General features: G+C 35.6%; 1 protein-coding gene and 1 pseudogene across 2 annotated transcripts in view; one reads left to right on the top strand and one right to left on the bottom strand.

Moving 5' to 3' along the window:
• The window catches only part of ATRX (ATRX chromatin remodeler), a gene marked incomplete at its 5' end in the record, with an annotated part of 197,408 nt that overhangs the window by 121,869 nt on the left and 57,524 nt on the right, over window positions 1–18,015 (top strand). The window contains 2 exons of the mRNA XM_082646836.1: window positions 11,937–12,090; window positions 14,817–14,923. Of these exons, the coding sequence (XP_082502962.1) occupies window positions 11,937–12,090; window positions 14,817–14,923 (261 nt within the window). The remainder of the gene's footprint in view (window positions 1–11,936; window positions 12,091–14,816; window positions 14,924–18,015) is intronic.
• On the bottom strand, window positions 63–11,668 carry LOC309839429 (large ribosomal subunit protein uL16-like; annotated as a pseudogene). Its single transcript has 2 exons — window positions 11,660–11,668; window positions 63–705 (listed from the first exon to the last, which is right to left on the bottom strand). The product of its transcript is annotated as a large ribosomal subunit protein uL16-like (transcript).

Genomic DNA, 18,015 nt, shown 5'->3' with positions numbered 1-18,015 from the left:
CGTGACAGGCGAGTGAAAATGGAGTGCTTTTTTTGATTGATTGACAGACAGGAAAGTAGGATTTATTGGTGGGCATGAGCAAGGAATGGACAACAACACCAAGGCTCTTGTGAGTGCAGGGCCTGCCATTTGTCCAAGGGGCTGTGATTAAGGATGTATTTAACCCCACAGCCAACTGGGTTAAGTCACTTTTCTGCCACCACATGTTCAAATTCATCGACTTTAAACTTAGTAAATCCCCACTCTTGGACATGTGAATCTTCTGGTGGCCAGGGAACTTGAACTTGGCCCTGTATAGGGCCTCAACCACATGCTCCTTGTTCTTCAGCTTGGTGGGGATGGACATGATGACTTGACAAGTGTGTACTGTGGCCACTGTGCCCTGGGGCTTTCCAGAGGCACCCTACATACCTACCCAGAGCTTGTCAGCCTCAGCACAGGAGAATGTCTTGTTGATGTGGATGATGTAGAAGGGGTGGAGATGTGTTTGGATGTGAAAACCATCTTTGCCACAGCTTTTCACCATGTACTTGTTGGCAGAAATATGGGCAGCCTCCAGTGGAGAACTGCTCATACTCATTTGACACCATGTAGCCACAGAGTGGGAACTTTTGCCTTCTTCTACCCCAGGTAAAAGATGTGGATCTTGGCATCAGGGTCACCTTGGCAGAAGCAAGACTCTGGGTACAGATTGTTCTTACAATACTAGTAATACCAGGCATGGCAGCAGCCCATGGTGACAACAGGATTTTCAGAGGCATGCTGAAGGGAAAGAGCAAAATGTAGTGCTTTTAGAATGCCTTCAAACTTAAAGTGACTGTCAGCTTAAAATAATTGGGTATATATATATAGGTTGATGTATATACACATACATACATACATACATACCCATACACACACCTCATGATAACCACAAATCAAAAACACCTACAATGGATACACAAAAAAATAAAGAGAAAGGGATCCAAACATAAAACTAAAGGAATCCATCAAACGATAAGGGAAGAAATGAAGAGAGTAAGACTGGAACAGAGAAGAACTAAAAACACAACCAGAAACCAAGTAAAAAAAAATGGCAATAAGTATATACCTGCCAATAATTATTTTAAATGTGAATGGACTAAATGCTCCAATCAAAAGACATAGGGTAGCTGAATGGATAAAAAAGCATGACCCATCTATATGCTGCCTGTAGGAGACTCACCTCAGATCTAAAGACACACATAAACTGAAAGTGAGGGGATAGAAAAAGATATTCCATGCAGATTGAAAAGTAAAGAATGCTGGGGTGGCAATACTCATGTCAGACAAAATAGACTTTAAAACAAAAACTATAACAAAAGACAAGGAAGAGCATGCCATAGTGTAAATGGAGTCAATCCAAACAAGAGGATATAACATTTGTAAATATTCATGCACCCAACATAGGAGTGTCTAAATATATAAAGAAAGTATCAATGGAAATAAAGGGAGAAATTGACAGTGATACGGTAATAATAGGGGACTTTAATACCCCACTTACATCAGTGGATAGATCATCTAGACACTAAATCGGTAAGGAAACACTGGCCTTAAATCTGGTATTTGACCGGATGCATTTAATAGATAAATATAGAACATTTTATCCAAAAGCAGCAGAATACATATTCTTTTCAATTGCACATGGAACATTCTCTAGGATAGATCATGTTAGGTCACAAAATGGAACATTGTCCAGGATAGATCACATGTTAGGTCACAAAACAAGTCTTAATAAATTTAAGAAGATTGGAATCATATCAAGCATCTTTTCAGATCACAGTGATATGAAACTAGAAATCAAGTACAAGAAAAAACTGGAAAAAGCAATAATATGGGGAGGCTAAAAATCATGCTACTAAACAAGCAATAGATCAACGAAGAAATGAAAGAGGAAATAAAAAAATACTTTGAGACAAATGGAAACACCATTACAAAATCTATGGGGTGCAGCAAAAGCAGTTCTAAGAGGAAAATTTATAGTGGTACAGGCCTACTAGAAGAAATAAGAAAAATGTCAAATAAACCATGTAAACGTACATTTAAAGGAACAAGAAGAAGAAGTAAAGGCAAAACCCAAAGTTTGTGAAAGGAACGAAATAATGAAGATCAGAGTGGAAATAACTGAAGTTGAGTCTTTAAAAAAAAGGAAAATTCAATGAAACTAATAAGTGTTGTTTCTTTGAAAAGATAAACAAAATCAAATATTTAGCCAGACCCATTGAGAGAGAGCTCAAATAAATAAAATCAGAAATGAAAGAAGAGAAGTTACAACCAACACCACCAAAATACAAAGGATCATAAGAGACTACTATGAACAATTGTGTGTCAACAAATTAGACAACCTGGGAGAAATGGATAAATACCTAGAAATGCACAATTTTCCAAGACTGAATCATGAAGAAATAGAAAATCTGAATAGATCTATTACTAGTAACAATATTGAATCTGTAGTTTAAAAACAAAAGTCCAGGTCCAGATGGCTTCACAGGCGAATTATCTCGAACATTTAAAGAAAATATATTTTCCAAAATATATTTTGGAAAATATATTTTCCAAAAAAGTGAAAAGGAAGGAACACTTCCAAACTCATTTTATGAGGCCAGTGTTACCCTGATACCAAAATGAGACAAAGACACCACCAAAAAAATAGTCTACAGGCTAATGTCCCTGATGAACACAGATGCAAACATCTTTAACAAAATATTAGCAAACTGAATTTTAAAATGCATTAAAAGGATCATACACCATGATCAATGAAATTTATCTCAGAGGTACGAGGATGGTCTAACATCTGTAAATCAATCAATGTGATATACCACATTAATAAAACAAAGGATAACATCAAATGATCATCTTAGTAGATGCAGGAAAAGCATTTGATAAAATTCAGCATCCATTTATGATGAAAACTTTCAACAAAGTGGGTACAGACAGAACGTATCTCATCATAGTAAAAGCCATTTATGAAAAACCCACAGGTAATATACTCAGTGGTGAAAAGCTGAAAGCTTTTCCTCTAAGATCAGGAGCAAGACAAGGATATGGATTCTCACTAGTTTTATTCAATATAGTATTGGAAGTCCTGGCCCCAGCCATTAGGCAAGAAAAAGGGAAAAAGCATCCAGATTGGAAAGGAAGCAGTAAAACTGTCACTATTTGCAGATGACATGATACTATATGTATAAAACCCCAAAGACTCTACCAAAAAACAATTAGAACTAATAAATTCAGTAAAGTTTCAGCATAAAAAAATATACGGAAACCTGTTGCTTTTCTGTACACTAGTAATGAACTAGCAGAAAGAGAAATTAAGAAAACTTTCCCATTTACAATTGCATCAAAAAGAATAAAATATCTAGGTTTCAATTTAACCAAGGCACAGGACCTATACTCTGAAAACTATGAGATATTGAGGAACAAAATGGAAGATGACACAAAAATAATGGAAATATACTTAGTGCTCATGTATTGGAGAGTCAATATCATTAAAATGTTGATACTACCAAAAACCATCTACAGATTCAATGCAATTCCTGTCAAAATACCAGTGGCATTTTTGACTGAATGAGAACAATCCTAAAATTTGTATGGAACAGAAAAGATCCCGAATAGCCAAAGCAATCTTGAGAAAGAACAAAGCTGGAGATAACATGCTTCCAGACTTGAAATTATACTACAAAGCTTTAGTAGTCAAAACAGTATAGTACCAGCACAAAAACTGACACATAGATAAATGGAACACAGTAGCAAATTCAGAAATAAACTGAAGCTCATATGTTCAATTAATCTACAACAAAGGGGGAAGGAACATACAGTGGGGAAAAGACAGTCTCTTGAAATAAAATGGTGTTGGGAAAACTGGACAGCTATATGCAAAAGAATGAAACTGGATCACTTTCTTACACCATATACAAAAAGAAACTCAAAATGGATTAAGGACTTAAATGTAAGACCTTAAACTTTAAAATTCCTAGAAGAAAATATAGGCAGTACGCTCTTTGACATGGGTCTTAGAAATATTTTTTTTTGAATCTGTTTCCTCAGGCAAGGGCAACAAAAGTAAAATTAAACAAATGGGACTACATCAAAGTAGTCCCATTTGTTTAATGGGACTAAATGGAGAATATATTTACATGTGATATATCCCATAAGGGGTTGATATCCAAAATATATAAATAACTCATACAACTCAATATCAAAAAACAACCAGATTAAAAACTGGGCAGAGAACCTGAATAGACATTTTTCCAAAGAAGACATACAGATAGATGGTCAACAGGAACATGGGAAGGCCTTCAACATCACTAATCATCAGCAGAATGCAAATCAAAAGCACAGTGAGATACAACCTCACACCTGTCAGAATGGCTGTTATCAAAAAGCAAGAAACAACAAGTGTTGGTGAAGATGTGGAGAAAAGGGTACTGTTGTGCACTGTTGGTGGGAATGTTAATTGTTGCAGCTATTATGAAAACCATGGAGGTTCCTCAAAAAATTAAAAGTAGAACTACCATATGCCATATGATGCAGCATTTCCACTTCTGGGTATTTATCTGAAGAATACAAACACACTAATTTGAAAATATATGTGTACTCCCATGTTCATTGCAGCACTGTTTACAGTAGCCAAGATACGGAAGCAACGTTAAGTGTCCATCAGTAGATGAATGGATAAAGAAGGGGTGTGTGTGTGTGTGTGTGTGTGTGTGTGTGTGTGTAATGGAATACTACTCAGCCATAAGAAAGAATGAAATCTTGCCTTTATGGCAACGTGGATCAACTTGCAGGGTATTATGGTAAGTGAAATAAGTCAGACCAAGAAAAACAAAGACTGTATGATTTAACTTATATGTGGAATGTAAAAAACAAAACAAACAAACTAAACTAAATAGGAGCAGACTCGTTGATATCTAGAGCAAACTGGTGGTTGGCAGAAGGGGGTGCATCTTGGGGGGATGGATGAAATAGGTAAAGGGAGTTAAGTGGTACAAACTTCCAGCTATAAAATTAATAAGTCACAGACATTTAATGTACACATAGGGAATGTAGTCAGTAATATTGAAAAATATGGTGATGGATGATAACTGGTCTTATTGTGGTTATCATTGCATACTGTATAAAAACATCTAATCACTGTGTGGTGCACCTGAAGCTAATATATTGTATGTTAATTGTAACGTAATTTAAAAACAAAATGTATATAATTTATTGTATGGATATAATCTTTTGTGATAGAATCTTGGTATATGATATAGGACCATAATATTAGCATTAACATACCATATTTATTCATTCAACAAATGTTTATTGTGTTCTTACTATGTGCCTGGGACAGCTCAAGAAGCTTGGGTTATATCAATGTGCAAAATACACTTACAGAGTTTACCATTCTACTAGTACTACTATTTATACATATAATATTTTAATGATGTTCTACCTTTATTTCTAAAACTACAGTGTAGGTTTTTAAAATTTTATTTATTTATTTTTGTTTGTGTTGGGTCTTCATTGCTGCACACAGGCTTTCTCTAGTTGCAGTGGGCGGGGCTCTAGTTGCGGTGTTTTTTCTTGTTGTGGAGCACAGACTCTAGGCATGCGGGCTTCAGTAGTTGTGGCACGCGGGCTCAGTAGTTGTGGCTCATGGGCTCTAGAGTGCAGTCTCAGTAGTTGTAGCGCACGGGCTTTGTTGCTTTGCGACATGTGGGATCTTCCCAGACCAGGGCTTGAACCCATGTCCCCTGAATTGGCAGGTGGATTCTTAACCACTGCACCACCAGGGAAGCCCTACAGTGTAGTTTTTTAAGGAATCTCCATACTGTTCTCCATGGTGGCTGTATGAATTTACATTCCCACCAATAGTGTAGGAGAGTTCCTTTTTCTCCACACCCTCTCCAGCATTTATTATTTGTAGACTTTTTTATGATGGCCATTCTGACTGGTGTGAGGTGATGGAGGTTCCTTAAAAAACTAAAAAATAGAGATACCATATGATCCTGCAATCCCAGTCCTGGGCATGTATCCAGAGAAAAACATAATTTGAAAAGATACATGCACCCCAGTGTTCATTGCAGCACTATTTACAATAACCAAGACATGAAAGGAACCTAAATGTCCATCAACAAATGAATGGATAAAGAAGATGTGGGGGGTGTGTGTGTGTGTGCGTGCATGTGTGTGTGTGTGTATACATAAACACACACATACATATGTATACAGTGCAATATTACTGAGCCAGAAAAAAGAATGAAATAATGCCATTTGCAGCAACATGGATGGACCTAGAGATTATCATACTAAGTGAAGTAAATCAGAAAGAGAAAGACAAATACCATATGATATCATTTATATGTGGAAGATCAAAAAAGAAAAATGATGCAAATGAACTTATGTACAAAACAGAAATAGACCCACAGACAGAAAACAAACTCATGGTTACCAAAGGGGAAAGGGGAGGAGGAATAAATTAGTTTGGGATTAACATATACACACTACTATATATAAAATAGATGATCAACAAGGACCTACTGTATGACACTGGGAGCTATACTCAATATTTTATAATAACCTATAAGGGAAAAGAATCAGAAAAAGAATATATATATATATGTAACTGAATCACTTTACTGTACATCTGAAACTAATACAACATAGTAAATTAACTGCACTTCAATTTAAGAAAAGGTAAGAAGAGTTAAGGGGTGAGGTGGTAGCCTGAAAAGGGGGTGGAGTCAGGAAAGAGTTTCAGTTTTAGGAGGTGGTAAGAAGTATCTCTGATTCTTTGGTTCTGCTGGTCTTTTACTTTGGGATACATTTTGAAGACATTGATGATGGTGATTGATTGATTGATTGATAGATGAATTTATAGCCTAATTCTTTCAGTCATTCTATTGATTCAAAAATACGTGGTGCATATCAATATGCTGACACCAGAAATCAAAGGAAAAGCAAAGGGGCCTGGTCTTCAGAGGTGCTTGGTCTGGTGGGGAGTGTTCTTCACTAGACTGGCAAATATGTTGCATTTCCAATAGCACCAGTGAGTTTAGTAAGCATAGAAACATCTGTGCTACCTAAATGGGATGGGGAGAGTATTTTTTAAGTTGCATTTAACAATAATCTGCATTTCCAGTGACTCCTCCCAATATTCTTGTGTAGTAGAATTCTGGTATAAAATAAAGTTCGAAAAAATAAAATAAAGTTCGTTATTATAAGAAAAAAAACTACAGTGTATCTTGCTGCAAATATGGTGTTTAAATATATATTTAAATTGCTTGAAGAAATTAGGGGTAAAAGTGTTGCTTTCTATTTGTTTGTATTTCCTTTGTGCCTTGTAAGCATTTTTTGATATCCAGAGTGGATATTTAGAAGTGGCTTTGATTTATTAATTCACTGTTACTTGTCATGTATGCATACACAGTACAGAGTTATAACAGGAGGAATGATTAATCCATGTCGATGATGAAGTAAGAATATTCAGCATGAAATATCTATTTGTAGGTTTTAATTATTTATTCAGGATATTTATGAACTGGAGTAGCCCATATTTTTCTGGGTCACTTTTCTTTTTTTTTTTCCGGTACGCGGGCCTCTCACTGTTGTGGCCTCTCCCGTTGCGGAGCACAGGCTCCGGACGCGCAGGCTCAGCGGCCATGGCTCACGGGCCTAGCCTCTCCGCGGCATGTGGGATCTTCCCGGACCGGGGCACGAACCCGTGTCCCCTGCATCGGCAGGCGGACTCTCAACCACTGCGCCACCAGGGAAGCCCTCTGGGTCACTTTTTATTTTTTTTAGAGATTACTCTGTTGTGATTATATCCAACAGGATTACAGTTAGAATGAATGTATTGTATTTGCACAGAAATTGTCACCTGTGCTAAGCTTTTACACTTCTTATTTAGCTGCCACATTTGTACTATCTGCCAGCTTTTTTTTTATAATTGCTTACACTTTTACCGTGTATAAATTACCTTAATTAAATTGGGTAACCATTGCTGAAGTTGTGTTCAGTCTGTGGAACTGCAAAATTCCCAAAGGCACTGATTATTTGCCAGTTGACTAATTGTAGAAAGGAATTTTAGTTAGCATATGCTTGATAAGCTACGTGTCAGGATTCCTCAAAGCTACCCCCTGGTTTGGTGATTCATAGGACTCAGCATATAGTCATATTCAGGACTATGGTTTATTACAACAGAAGAGTACAAAGCAAAATCAGGAAAGGGAAAAGGCACATATTGGTCAAAGTCCAGAGGAAACCAGGCATAACCTTCCAAGAGTCCTATCGCAGTGGAGTCACACAGGATGTACTAATTTCTGCAGCAGCAAGTTATGGCAGCAGCAAGTTATGTGAAGTGTTGTCTACCAGAGGAGCTCATTAGAGACTAAGTACCCAAGGTTTTTACTGGGGACTGGTGACATAGGCACTTTCTGCCTGGCTCTTACCAAATTCTAGACTCCCAGAACGAAAACAGGTATTTTCTTTCTAGGTGCCTAGATGAGGTGCAGCAATCCCTTCTTCTCAGGGAAAGTTTAAAATCAGTGCAGGGAACGGTTTACCATTCAAGTTCCCAGACAACAGCCAAGGGTCACCCTCTTAAGAAGGCTCTTCTAAGATGAAATTTTTGTTGACTCTTGAAGGATAGTAAAATATGCCTGGAAGTTGGTCAAGAAAAGAGGGGGAGAACGTAATATAAGACATTCAAGGAAAGGCATGGAATCGTGAAAATATGTGGTACATTTAGGCAATAGTTTATTGTGGTTTAAATACAAATGCATAATGAGCTCTGTAAAAGTAATGGAAATCACCAGGACCCAGCCTAAAAAGAAGGAACCGATAAACAGTAAGTTCAAGAAAGTATGCTATGGAAGCTCTAGGGATAGGCTAGTCTTGAGAGTAGCAGCTTTGGTTTTCACCTACTCAGGGGTAAGATTCAAGGCCTTGAGCGCTCTATAAGGTGGAGAGTTCTTAGAACTCAGATTTAAGCTGAATCTGTTTAACATAGGTACATACTCCATAGAAGAATAGGATAGAAAAAAATTTTCCCATCAATCCAGGGAGATGATAAGGAGATGACAAGGAAGCTTATCTGTGTCACCCTGGGCTGTGGGTTTCAAAAATAGTTTTCTTGGATTCATAATCATGGGCTTTCTCTCACATGGTTTATGGTTTGAATTTACATTATTTACATAGTCTAAAAATCTCAAGCTGAAATACTAACCTCAAAAGTAATTCTGGGTTGGTGATCCCCTGGAGCATCTGACAGAAGCAGATACAGAATCACTGTGGAGTTGTATGATGTCAACCCAGGCTACCGAGGATTCTCTCATATTACAGCTACATTGAAAGTGAAATGACAAGAAAAAGTTATAGAGTACCTAAAGAAGCAATCAACATTAGGAAAAGTTAGCAACAAAATAAGTTATCAGTCAGCCTGACAAAGTTAAAACAAACAACATGATCAGATTGTCAAGAACCACAGATATTAGAACTATTTGATAAGAATATAAAGTAGGTATGTTTAATATGATATGAGTCATGAGCATAATTTTATAACAGAAAATTTTAAACTTAGATGAAGTAGACAACATTCTAGAAAAATACAACACTGAGTCTTCATTGCAGTTATTTCACAGTAGCCAAAAATGAGAAATAATCTAAATGTCTATGAATAGGAGAACTAATAAATTATGGTATATTCATGCAGTGGAATACTATATGGCAGTTAGAATTATTGAATAAGTCTCACTTTGAATGGAAAATGAAAAACTCCATTCAGTGAAAAAGTAGGTTGTAAAATTGTACAAACAGTATGGTACCATTTACATACAGTTTAAAAACATGATACATAATTACAGTTTACTAATACAAATGTAGTGAAAATGTAAAAACAACATAAATAGTAAATATAAAGTTTAGGGTTTTATTACTTTTCCAAAAGAAGGGGAGAAAGAAGAGAACAGTATTGGTTAGGGTCACATATTAGGCTTCAGTTGCATCAGAAGTAGATTTAACGCGTTTTAAAATTTGATGAAGATGGGATATGGGAACACTGCTGTTCTTTATATTCTGTATACTTTTCTGAATATGTAAAATATTTTATAACAAAATATATAAAAATTTAAAGTACTTTGCATTAAAAGGCAATTGAGAGAAGATACAGAAACAGGTTAAACCTGTACATTCCTTATTTTAAACTGAACTGTTTATATCTTTCATAGATTATTTTGTTATTCTCTTCTTACACCTTTTTTTTTAACATCTTTATTGGAGTATAATTGCTTTACAATGGTGTGTTAGTTTCTGCTTTATAACAAAGTGAATCAGTTATACATATACATATGTCCCCATATCTCTTCCCTCTTGCATCTCCCTCCCTCCCATCCTCCCTATCCCACCCCTCTAGGTGGTTACAAAACACCGAGCTGATCTTCCTGTGCTATATGGCTGCTTCCCACTAGCTATCTGTTTTACGTTTGGTAGTGTATATATGTCCATGGCACTCTCTCACTTTGTCCCAGCTTACCCTTCCCCCTCCCCATACCCTCAAGTCCATTCTCTAGTAGGTCTGCATCTTTATTCCCATCTTGCCCCTAGGTTCTTCATGACCATTTTTTTTATATTCCATATATATGTGTTAGCATACAGTATTTGTTTTTCTTTCTTACTTCACTCTGTATGACAGTCTCTAGGTCCATCCACCTCACTACAAATAACTCAGTTTTGTTCCTTTTTATGGCTGAGTAATATTCCATTGTATATATGTGCCACATCTTCTTTATCCATTCATCTGTTGATGGACACTTAGGTTGCTTCCATGTCCTGGCTATTTTGAATTATGGTTTTCTCAGGGTATATGCCCAGTAGTGGGATTGCTGGGTCGTATGGTAGTTCTATTTTTAGTTTTTTAAGGAGCATCCAAACTGTTCTCCATAGTGGCTGTATCAATTTACATTCCCACCAACAGTGCAAGAGGGTTCCCTTTTCTCCACACCCTCTCCAGCATTTATTTTTTGTAGATTTTTTGATGGCCATTCCAACCGGTGTGAGATAATACCTCATTGTAGTTTTGATTTGCATTTCTCTAATGATTAATGATGTTGAGCATTCTTTCATGTGTCTGTTGGCAATCTGTTTACACCTTTTATAATTAAAGTTTGTGGGGAACGTAAGAGCAAAATGATTTAACATGATATGGTGATGCTGGGATCAATCCTTGTTTGAGTTTTCCAGAATTCTAGTAGCACAGTGAAATGTTGCCGGCCCCTAAGATCTTTTCTCCCTTGATCTCTACGTGAGTCAGACTCCCTTCCCTTCTTCTTTTCCTCTCTTCCTCTCTCTTTGGGTCTCTAGGTCTTTCTCTCCTGGTCCTTATCTCTTGGGGTATGCTTTGGGGGTTATACTGTCTCAGGACCTGAGGGGCTTCATCTCTTTGGGTCTCTGTCTTTCTGAGCCCTCCTGCCCCCACGTTCTGTTTCTCATACTTGCACTTTCTCAGGGTCTGTCTCTTGCTTACTGTCTCACTTGGTGCCCCTCCCCCATGTCTTTCTTCCTCTGTGTACATATGTGTATGTTTATATGTGCCTTTGTGTGTCTTTCTGATTCTCTGTCTCTTTACCTCCCTCTTCCAGGGTCCCCTCTACCTTACCTCCCCCATCTTGTGTCTTTCTCTCAGAGTATAGAGCTCTTTCTCTCCTAGGGTTGTCTTTTTTCTCTCTCTCCTTCTGTGTGTGTGTGTGTGTGTGTGTGTGTGTGTGTGTTGCACCCATCTCCCACATCCTTACCAATCTCTTTCTTTCTCACTCTCTCCCTGGGTTGGTTGGTCTATATGTCTTTCTCTTAATCTCTGTCTTAATCCCTCTCTGGAGTCTTTCAGCTTCTTCCCTTATTTGCCTACTTATTTATGTTTCATTTATTTTGTTTAGGTAAAGCTACTTCCTCTTCTAATCCAAGCAGCCCAGCTCCAGACTGGTACAAAGATTTTGTTACAGATGCTGATGCTGAGGTTTTAGAGCATTCTGGAAAAATGGTACTTCTCTTTGAAATTCTTCGAATGGCAGAGGAAATTGGGGATAAAGTGTAAGTTCTTTTCCTATTTTTATTATATGAACATTTTGATAACATTTTTATTGTTTAAACAATTTATTTAAAGCAATCTATTTTGTTTTCTTCTTTTCTAAAGATGTAATTTCATGGTTAGTGTAGTGACAGCTATCTTCCTTCTTAGTCACTGTTTCTGAGTACATATTCTGGTTATTTCTTCAGTGCTGTTTTCCCCTTCTGGCTATAGTATCTTGAACTTATTTCCTTGAGCCAAGTCTCTAGTTGATGTTTGTATTTCATCACTTTCAGAATCATTTTTCAATCCATGCGGTGTGGCTTCTACCCTATTACTTTACTGAGTTTTCCCCCCTAAAGTCACTTAATGACCTTCTAATTTCCAAATCTAGTGGACACCTCTCAGACTTTATTTCACCTCTTTGACTACTCTCTTTATTATTTCTCCTTTGTTTTTTGTTCCTGTTTATTTTACTTCTAGCATTTGTGCCCCCTTTCCCTTCCCTGGATTCCAACCCCCAATCTTATCCTTCATTTTATTATTTAAAAAACATACTTTTAAAGTTTTGAACCAGACCTGCTGTTTAGGCTTTTATAAGATCCCAAGTTCTGGTCATAAAATATTTTAAAAATATAATGCTTTTAATATAACCATTTTTTTGTTAAAAAATTTAAGCACTTTAACATAAGGCTAAAATAAAACAATCTTCTATCTTAAAAAAATGTCAAATTTAGTTTCTTTAACTTTCCTGGAAAGAGGTAGCTCTGTTATATTTTCATACCACCTTTTAATATACCTCTACTCTACACTTAACACATTCTGATGTACTTGTGTCTTTTCGCTGGATAGTGAGTTGTTTGAAGACACAAACTGTTTTATTTCTTTTTAATTAACTCCTTCACCTGGCATCTAATAAGTACTCACTGTAAGTTATTTTTGTTACATATTGCCACTTATACAGAAACAAGTAGTTCAGATAAGGGGTGATGTTGGCTTGGAATGGAGTAGTAGTAGTGGAGATGAAGGGTATGTTTTGGAGTAGAAACAACAGTACTTGGTAGATTTAATGCAGGGCAGTAAGAAGGAGAGAGTAGTCAAAGATGACCCTCAGGCTTTCCCCCTAAGTGACTGGTAGATTATGGTGTTATTTACTAAAATGGAGAAGATTAAGGGAGAAGTAAGTTTATTAGAGGTAGTAAGGAGTCCTGCTCTGGCTTTGTTAAGTTTCCAAGGCCTATTAGATGTCCGTGAGAGATGTCAAGTAGAAAGTGGATATTTGAGCTCAGAGTTCCTGAAAGACCAAGAGAGATTAATGCTCTAGACATGCTTATGCTTTTTTATCTATTAACTTCTGTAGTTCAAAGTTAATTTTTATTGGATACCATACAAGAATTTTATGAGTATAGGGGAAATTTTAGTAGTCTTTTAATTTCCTAACCAGTTCAAGAATCTCTTCTACCATGTTCATCATGAATGTTCTCCTGATCTCTCCTGGGTAGAATATTTTGCATCTCAGAAGGCTCCCTATAGTTGAATACTTCAAAGTGTTAGAAAATGGATCCTTATCTTTAGTTTATACTCTTCCTATAGCTCTTTCCCCCTGGTCTAAAATAGAATATATCTACTGCTTTTTAAAAATACTGTTATAATGATCATTTTTAGTTATTAACCCAACTGATAGGTGTTATCAACGTTAAGACTATAAAACTGCATTTCTGGAATTGTGATTACCACTATTCTTTATTTGTCCAGCATTTCATTATGGAAATTTTCAAACATAACAAAAAGTAGAAAGAATTTTTAGAGTGAATACCTATATACCTGTCTCCTAGAATCTATACTATATTCTATATTTTATCATACTTCATTTATTACATATCTATACATCATCCATCTTATTTTCCTGATGCCTTTCAAAGTAGGTTGCAGACATCACTACTACTATTTCAATTGTCTCTTCAGATAATGGTGGGTTTATCTCTCGTCACTTTTAGCTTTTTCTTCTCAGTTGTTTTATCTGTTCTTTATATGGCATAATTTCAGTCCTGACATGGTCTTGAATATACTTCATCTTTTTAGCACTTATCTCAAAATATGGTCACAAACACTTCAGCTGAATTTTTATTAACACAGAATTATAGTGACGCTGGTTCTTGTTTATTCTGGACCCTATCTTTCCATTCCTGCAGTCTGATGGAGCAGTTTTCCAACATCCAAATAACACTATTGGTTCATATTGACTTGTGGTCAACTAAGACTTTTTTTTTTAAGAAGAACTTTTGTCAAATCAGATTCTTCTATTCCCTATTTGTGCAGCTGAAGCTTAGGCGGAAATTCATTTTTTTAGCATATGAATATCCAATTTTGCCAAGACCATTGTTAAAAATACTAATTTTTTCCATTGAATTGCTTTTGCCTATTTGTCACAAACCAATTAACTATAGTGTAGCTTTATATCGGGACTATATTCTGTTCCACTGATTTGTGTTGGTCTCCTCAGTACTACACTATTTTGATTACACTAGCTTTGTGTTGAAATCATGTAGAGTTAGGCCTCCAACTTTTTTCCTTTCAAAATTGTTTTGGCTACTCTGTGTGCTTGGCATACCCATATAAACTTTAGAATCAGCTTTTTAATTTCTACAGATTTCTAATTTTTAATTCTTTTGGATATTTACTGAGGTTTAGATTAGAATCATGTTGTTTGTGAATCTTCTAATCCATGAATACTAACTTGTCTTTTTAGCCTTGTTTTCAGCCAGTCTCTCATATCTCTGGACCTGATTGAAGATTTTCTTGAATTGGCTAGTAGGGAGAAGACAGAAGATAAAGATAAACCTCTTATTTATAAGGGTGAGTTACATTTATATATCATAATTTTAAAAACATTCATTTAAACATATCGTATATACATTTTAACAATAGAAGAAAACAATATTACCCAGACCCACAACCCTAATATATCTATTTTTTCTGTCCTTTCTTTTTGTCCTTATCCATATAAATGTGGTGTTTGTTGCTGCAGTTGTAGCAAAATTTTTTTCGCTGTTTTTTTTAAACAGCGTTATTGAGTTATGATTCACATATCGTGCAGTTTACCCATTTAAAGTGTACAATTCAATGGTTTTTAGTACATTTTCAGAGTTGTGTAACTATCACCATAGTCAATTTTCAAACATATTAATCAACACCAAAGAAACCCTGTACCCTTTAGCTGTCGCTCTGCTAACCCCCTTTCTACCTCTTTACCCCTAAGCAATCACTAATCTACTTTGTTTGTATGATTGACCTATTCTGGATCTTTCATATAAATAGAGTCATATAATATGTGGTCTTTTGTGACTGGCTTCATTCGCATAGCATGTTTTTAAGGTTCATCCAAGTTGTAGCAAGTGTCAGTGCTGTATTCCTTTTTGTGGCCTAATAATATTCCATTTCATGGATAATACCCACATTTTGATTATTCATTAATTCATAGATATTTGAGTTGTTTTCTCCTTTTGGCTATTGTGAATAGTGCTGCTATGAACATTCATATACAAGTTTTCATTTCTTTAAACATCTGTTTTTAATTCTTTTGAATATTTAGTTAGGAATGGAATTATTGGGCCATATGGCAATTCTAAGTTTAATGTATTGAGGATCCACCAAAGTCTTTTCTACACTGGCTGCACTATTTTACATTCTCAAGAAGTAGTGTTCAAGGTTTCTGATTTCCCCACATCTTTACCAACACTTGTTTTTGTTGTTGTTGTTGTTGAATTATAGCCATCCTAGTGGGTGTGAAATGGTATCTCATTTTGATTTTGATTTGTATTTCTCTAATGACTAATAATGTTGACCATTTTTTCATGGCCATTTGTATATCTTTGGAAAAATGTTTATTCAGGTCCTTTGCCCATTTGTCTTTTTGTTATTGAGTTGAAAAACTTAAAAAAATTATTTTTAATTAAAAAAGCTTTTTCTGCATACCAGGCCCTTATCAGATACATGCCTTATAAATATTTTCTCATTCTTTTCATTGTCTTTTCATTCTCTTGGTAGTATTCTTTGATGCGGAAAAGGTTTTCAGTTTGATGAAGTCCAATTTTATTTTTTTTTCTTTTGTTACTTATGCCTTTAGTGTTATATCTAAGAAACCATTGCCAAATCCAAGTCTATGACTATTTACCCCTATGTTTCCTTCAAAGAATTATATAGTTTTAGCTCTTACAGTTAGTTCTTTCATGCATTTTGAGTTAATTTTTACATTTAGTATGAGGTAAAGGTCCAACTTCAGTCTACCAGTTGAGAAGACTGTTCTTTCCCCATTCACTGTTCATGGTACCCTTGCTAAAAATTAGTTGACCAAAGAGACAGGTTTATTTCTTGACTCTGAGTTTTATTCCATTGATCTGTATGTCATTCCTCATGCTAGTAGCAGTCTTGATTACCTTTACTTTGAACATAAGTTTTGAAAGTGTGCGTCCTCCTACTTTGTTCCTCTTCAAGATTTTTTTGGCTATTCTGGGTCCCTTGCAATTCCATATGAATTCTAGAATTAGCTTGTAAATTTTACCAAGAAGTCAGCTTGGATTCTGATAGTGATTGCACTGAATCTGTAGTTCATTTTAGGAAGTATTGCCTTCTTAACAATGTTAAGTCTTCTGATCTATGAACATGGGATATTTTACCATTTATTTAGGTCTTTAATTTCTTTCACTGTTGTTTTATAGTTTTCAGTGTATGCATTTTGCATTTCTTATGTTAAATTTATTTTATTCTTTTTGATAGTATTGTAAATGGAATTGTGCTCTTTTAGTTTTAGATTCTTCATTGCAAATGTATAAATTAAGTTTTTCATAATAACTCATTTATTAGTTCAAATAGTGTTTTGTGGATTTTTAAAGGGTTTTCCTTATACAAGATCATGTCATCTGCAGATAGAGATAATTTACTTTTTCCTTTACAATATGGATTACTTTTATTTCTTTTTCTTGACCATTTCCCTCCTTAGAACCTCTAGTATGGTGTTGAATTAAAGTGACAAAACCAGACATCCTTTTCTTTTTCCTAATCTTAGAGGGAAAGCATCTGATCTTTCACCATTCTGTATGGTGTTATTTGTATTTTTTTCATAAATATCATTTATCATGTTGTGGAAGTTCCTTGTATCAGTATTTCCAGTTTTTTGAGTATGTTTTTCTTATCATGAATGTGTATTGAACATTGTCAAATGATTTCTTTGTGTCTACTGAGATGATCATGTGGGGGTTTTATTTTTATTAATTCGTTAGTTTTAGATTTTTTTTCAGGAATAATTTATTCTTATATACTTTAAGATGTATCCTAAGACTTTTAAACTTTTTTTTTTTTTTTTGTGGTACGCGGGCCTCTCACCGCTGTGGCCCCTCCCGTTGCAGAGCACAGGCTCCGGACGTGCAGGCTCAGCGGCCATGGCTCACGGGCCCAGCCGCTCCGCGGCACGTGGGATCCTCCCAGACTGGGGCACAAACCCGCGTCCCCTGCGTCGGCAGGCGGACTCTCAACCACTGCGCCACCAGGGAAGCCCTAAACTTTTAATATTATTTAAAAGGAAAACAATTGAAACACATCCTGTTTGTAGGAATATCATTAATAAAACTAGATCATTTATTCCAGAAATCCTTAATATTTGAATCTTGTAGGATATTACAGTCCTTAGGACATAAACAAAATTTGACTTGATGAGACATACTTACTCTTGCTGTTTTGTTTGTTTGTTTTAGTCCAAATTCTCAAAGGAGTAGATTTTTTTTTATTGAAGTATAGTTGATTTATAATATTATATTAGTTTCAGGTGTATAGCATAGTGATTCAGTATTTTTGCAGATTATACTTCATTAAAAGTTTTATAAAATAATGGCTATAATTCCCTGTGCTATACAATACCCCTGTCGCTTATTTATTTTATACATAGTAGTTGG

The sequence above is a fragment of the Grampus griseus genome (genome assembly GCF_964374135.1).
Source record: "Grampus griseus genome assembly, chromosome: X".
Taxonomy (NCBI): domain Eukaryota; kingdom Metazoa; phylum Chordata; class Mammalia; order Artiodactyla; family Delphinidae; genus Grampus; species Grampus griseus.
Note: the sequence above shows the minus strand (reverse complement) of the source record. Positions and strands in the feature narration are given on the sequence as shown.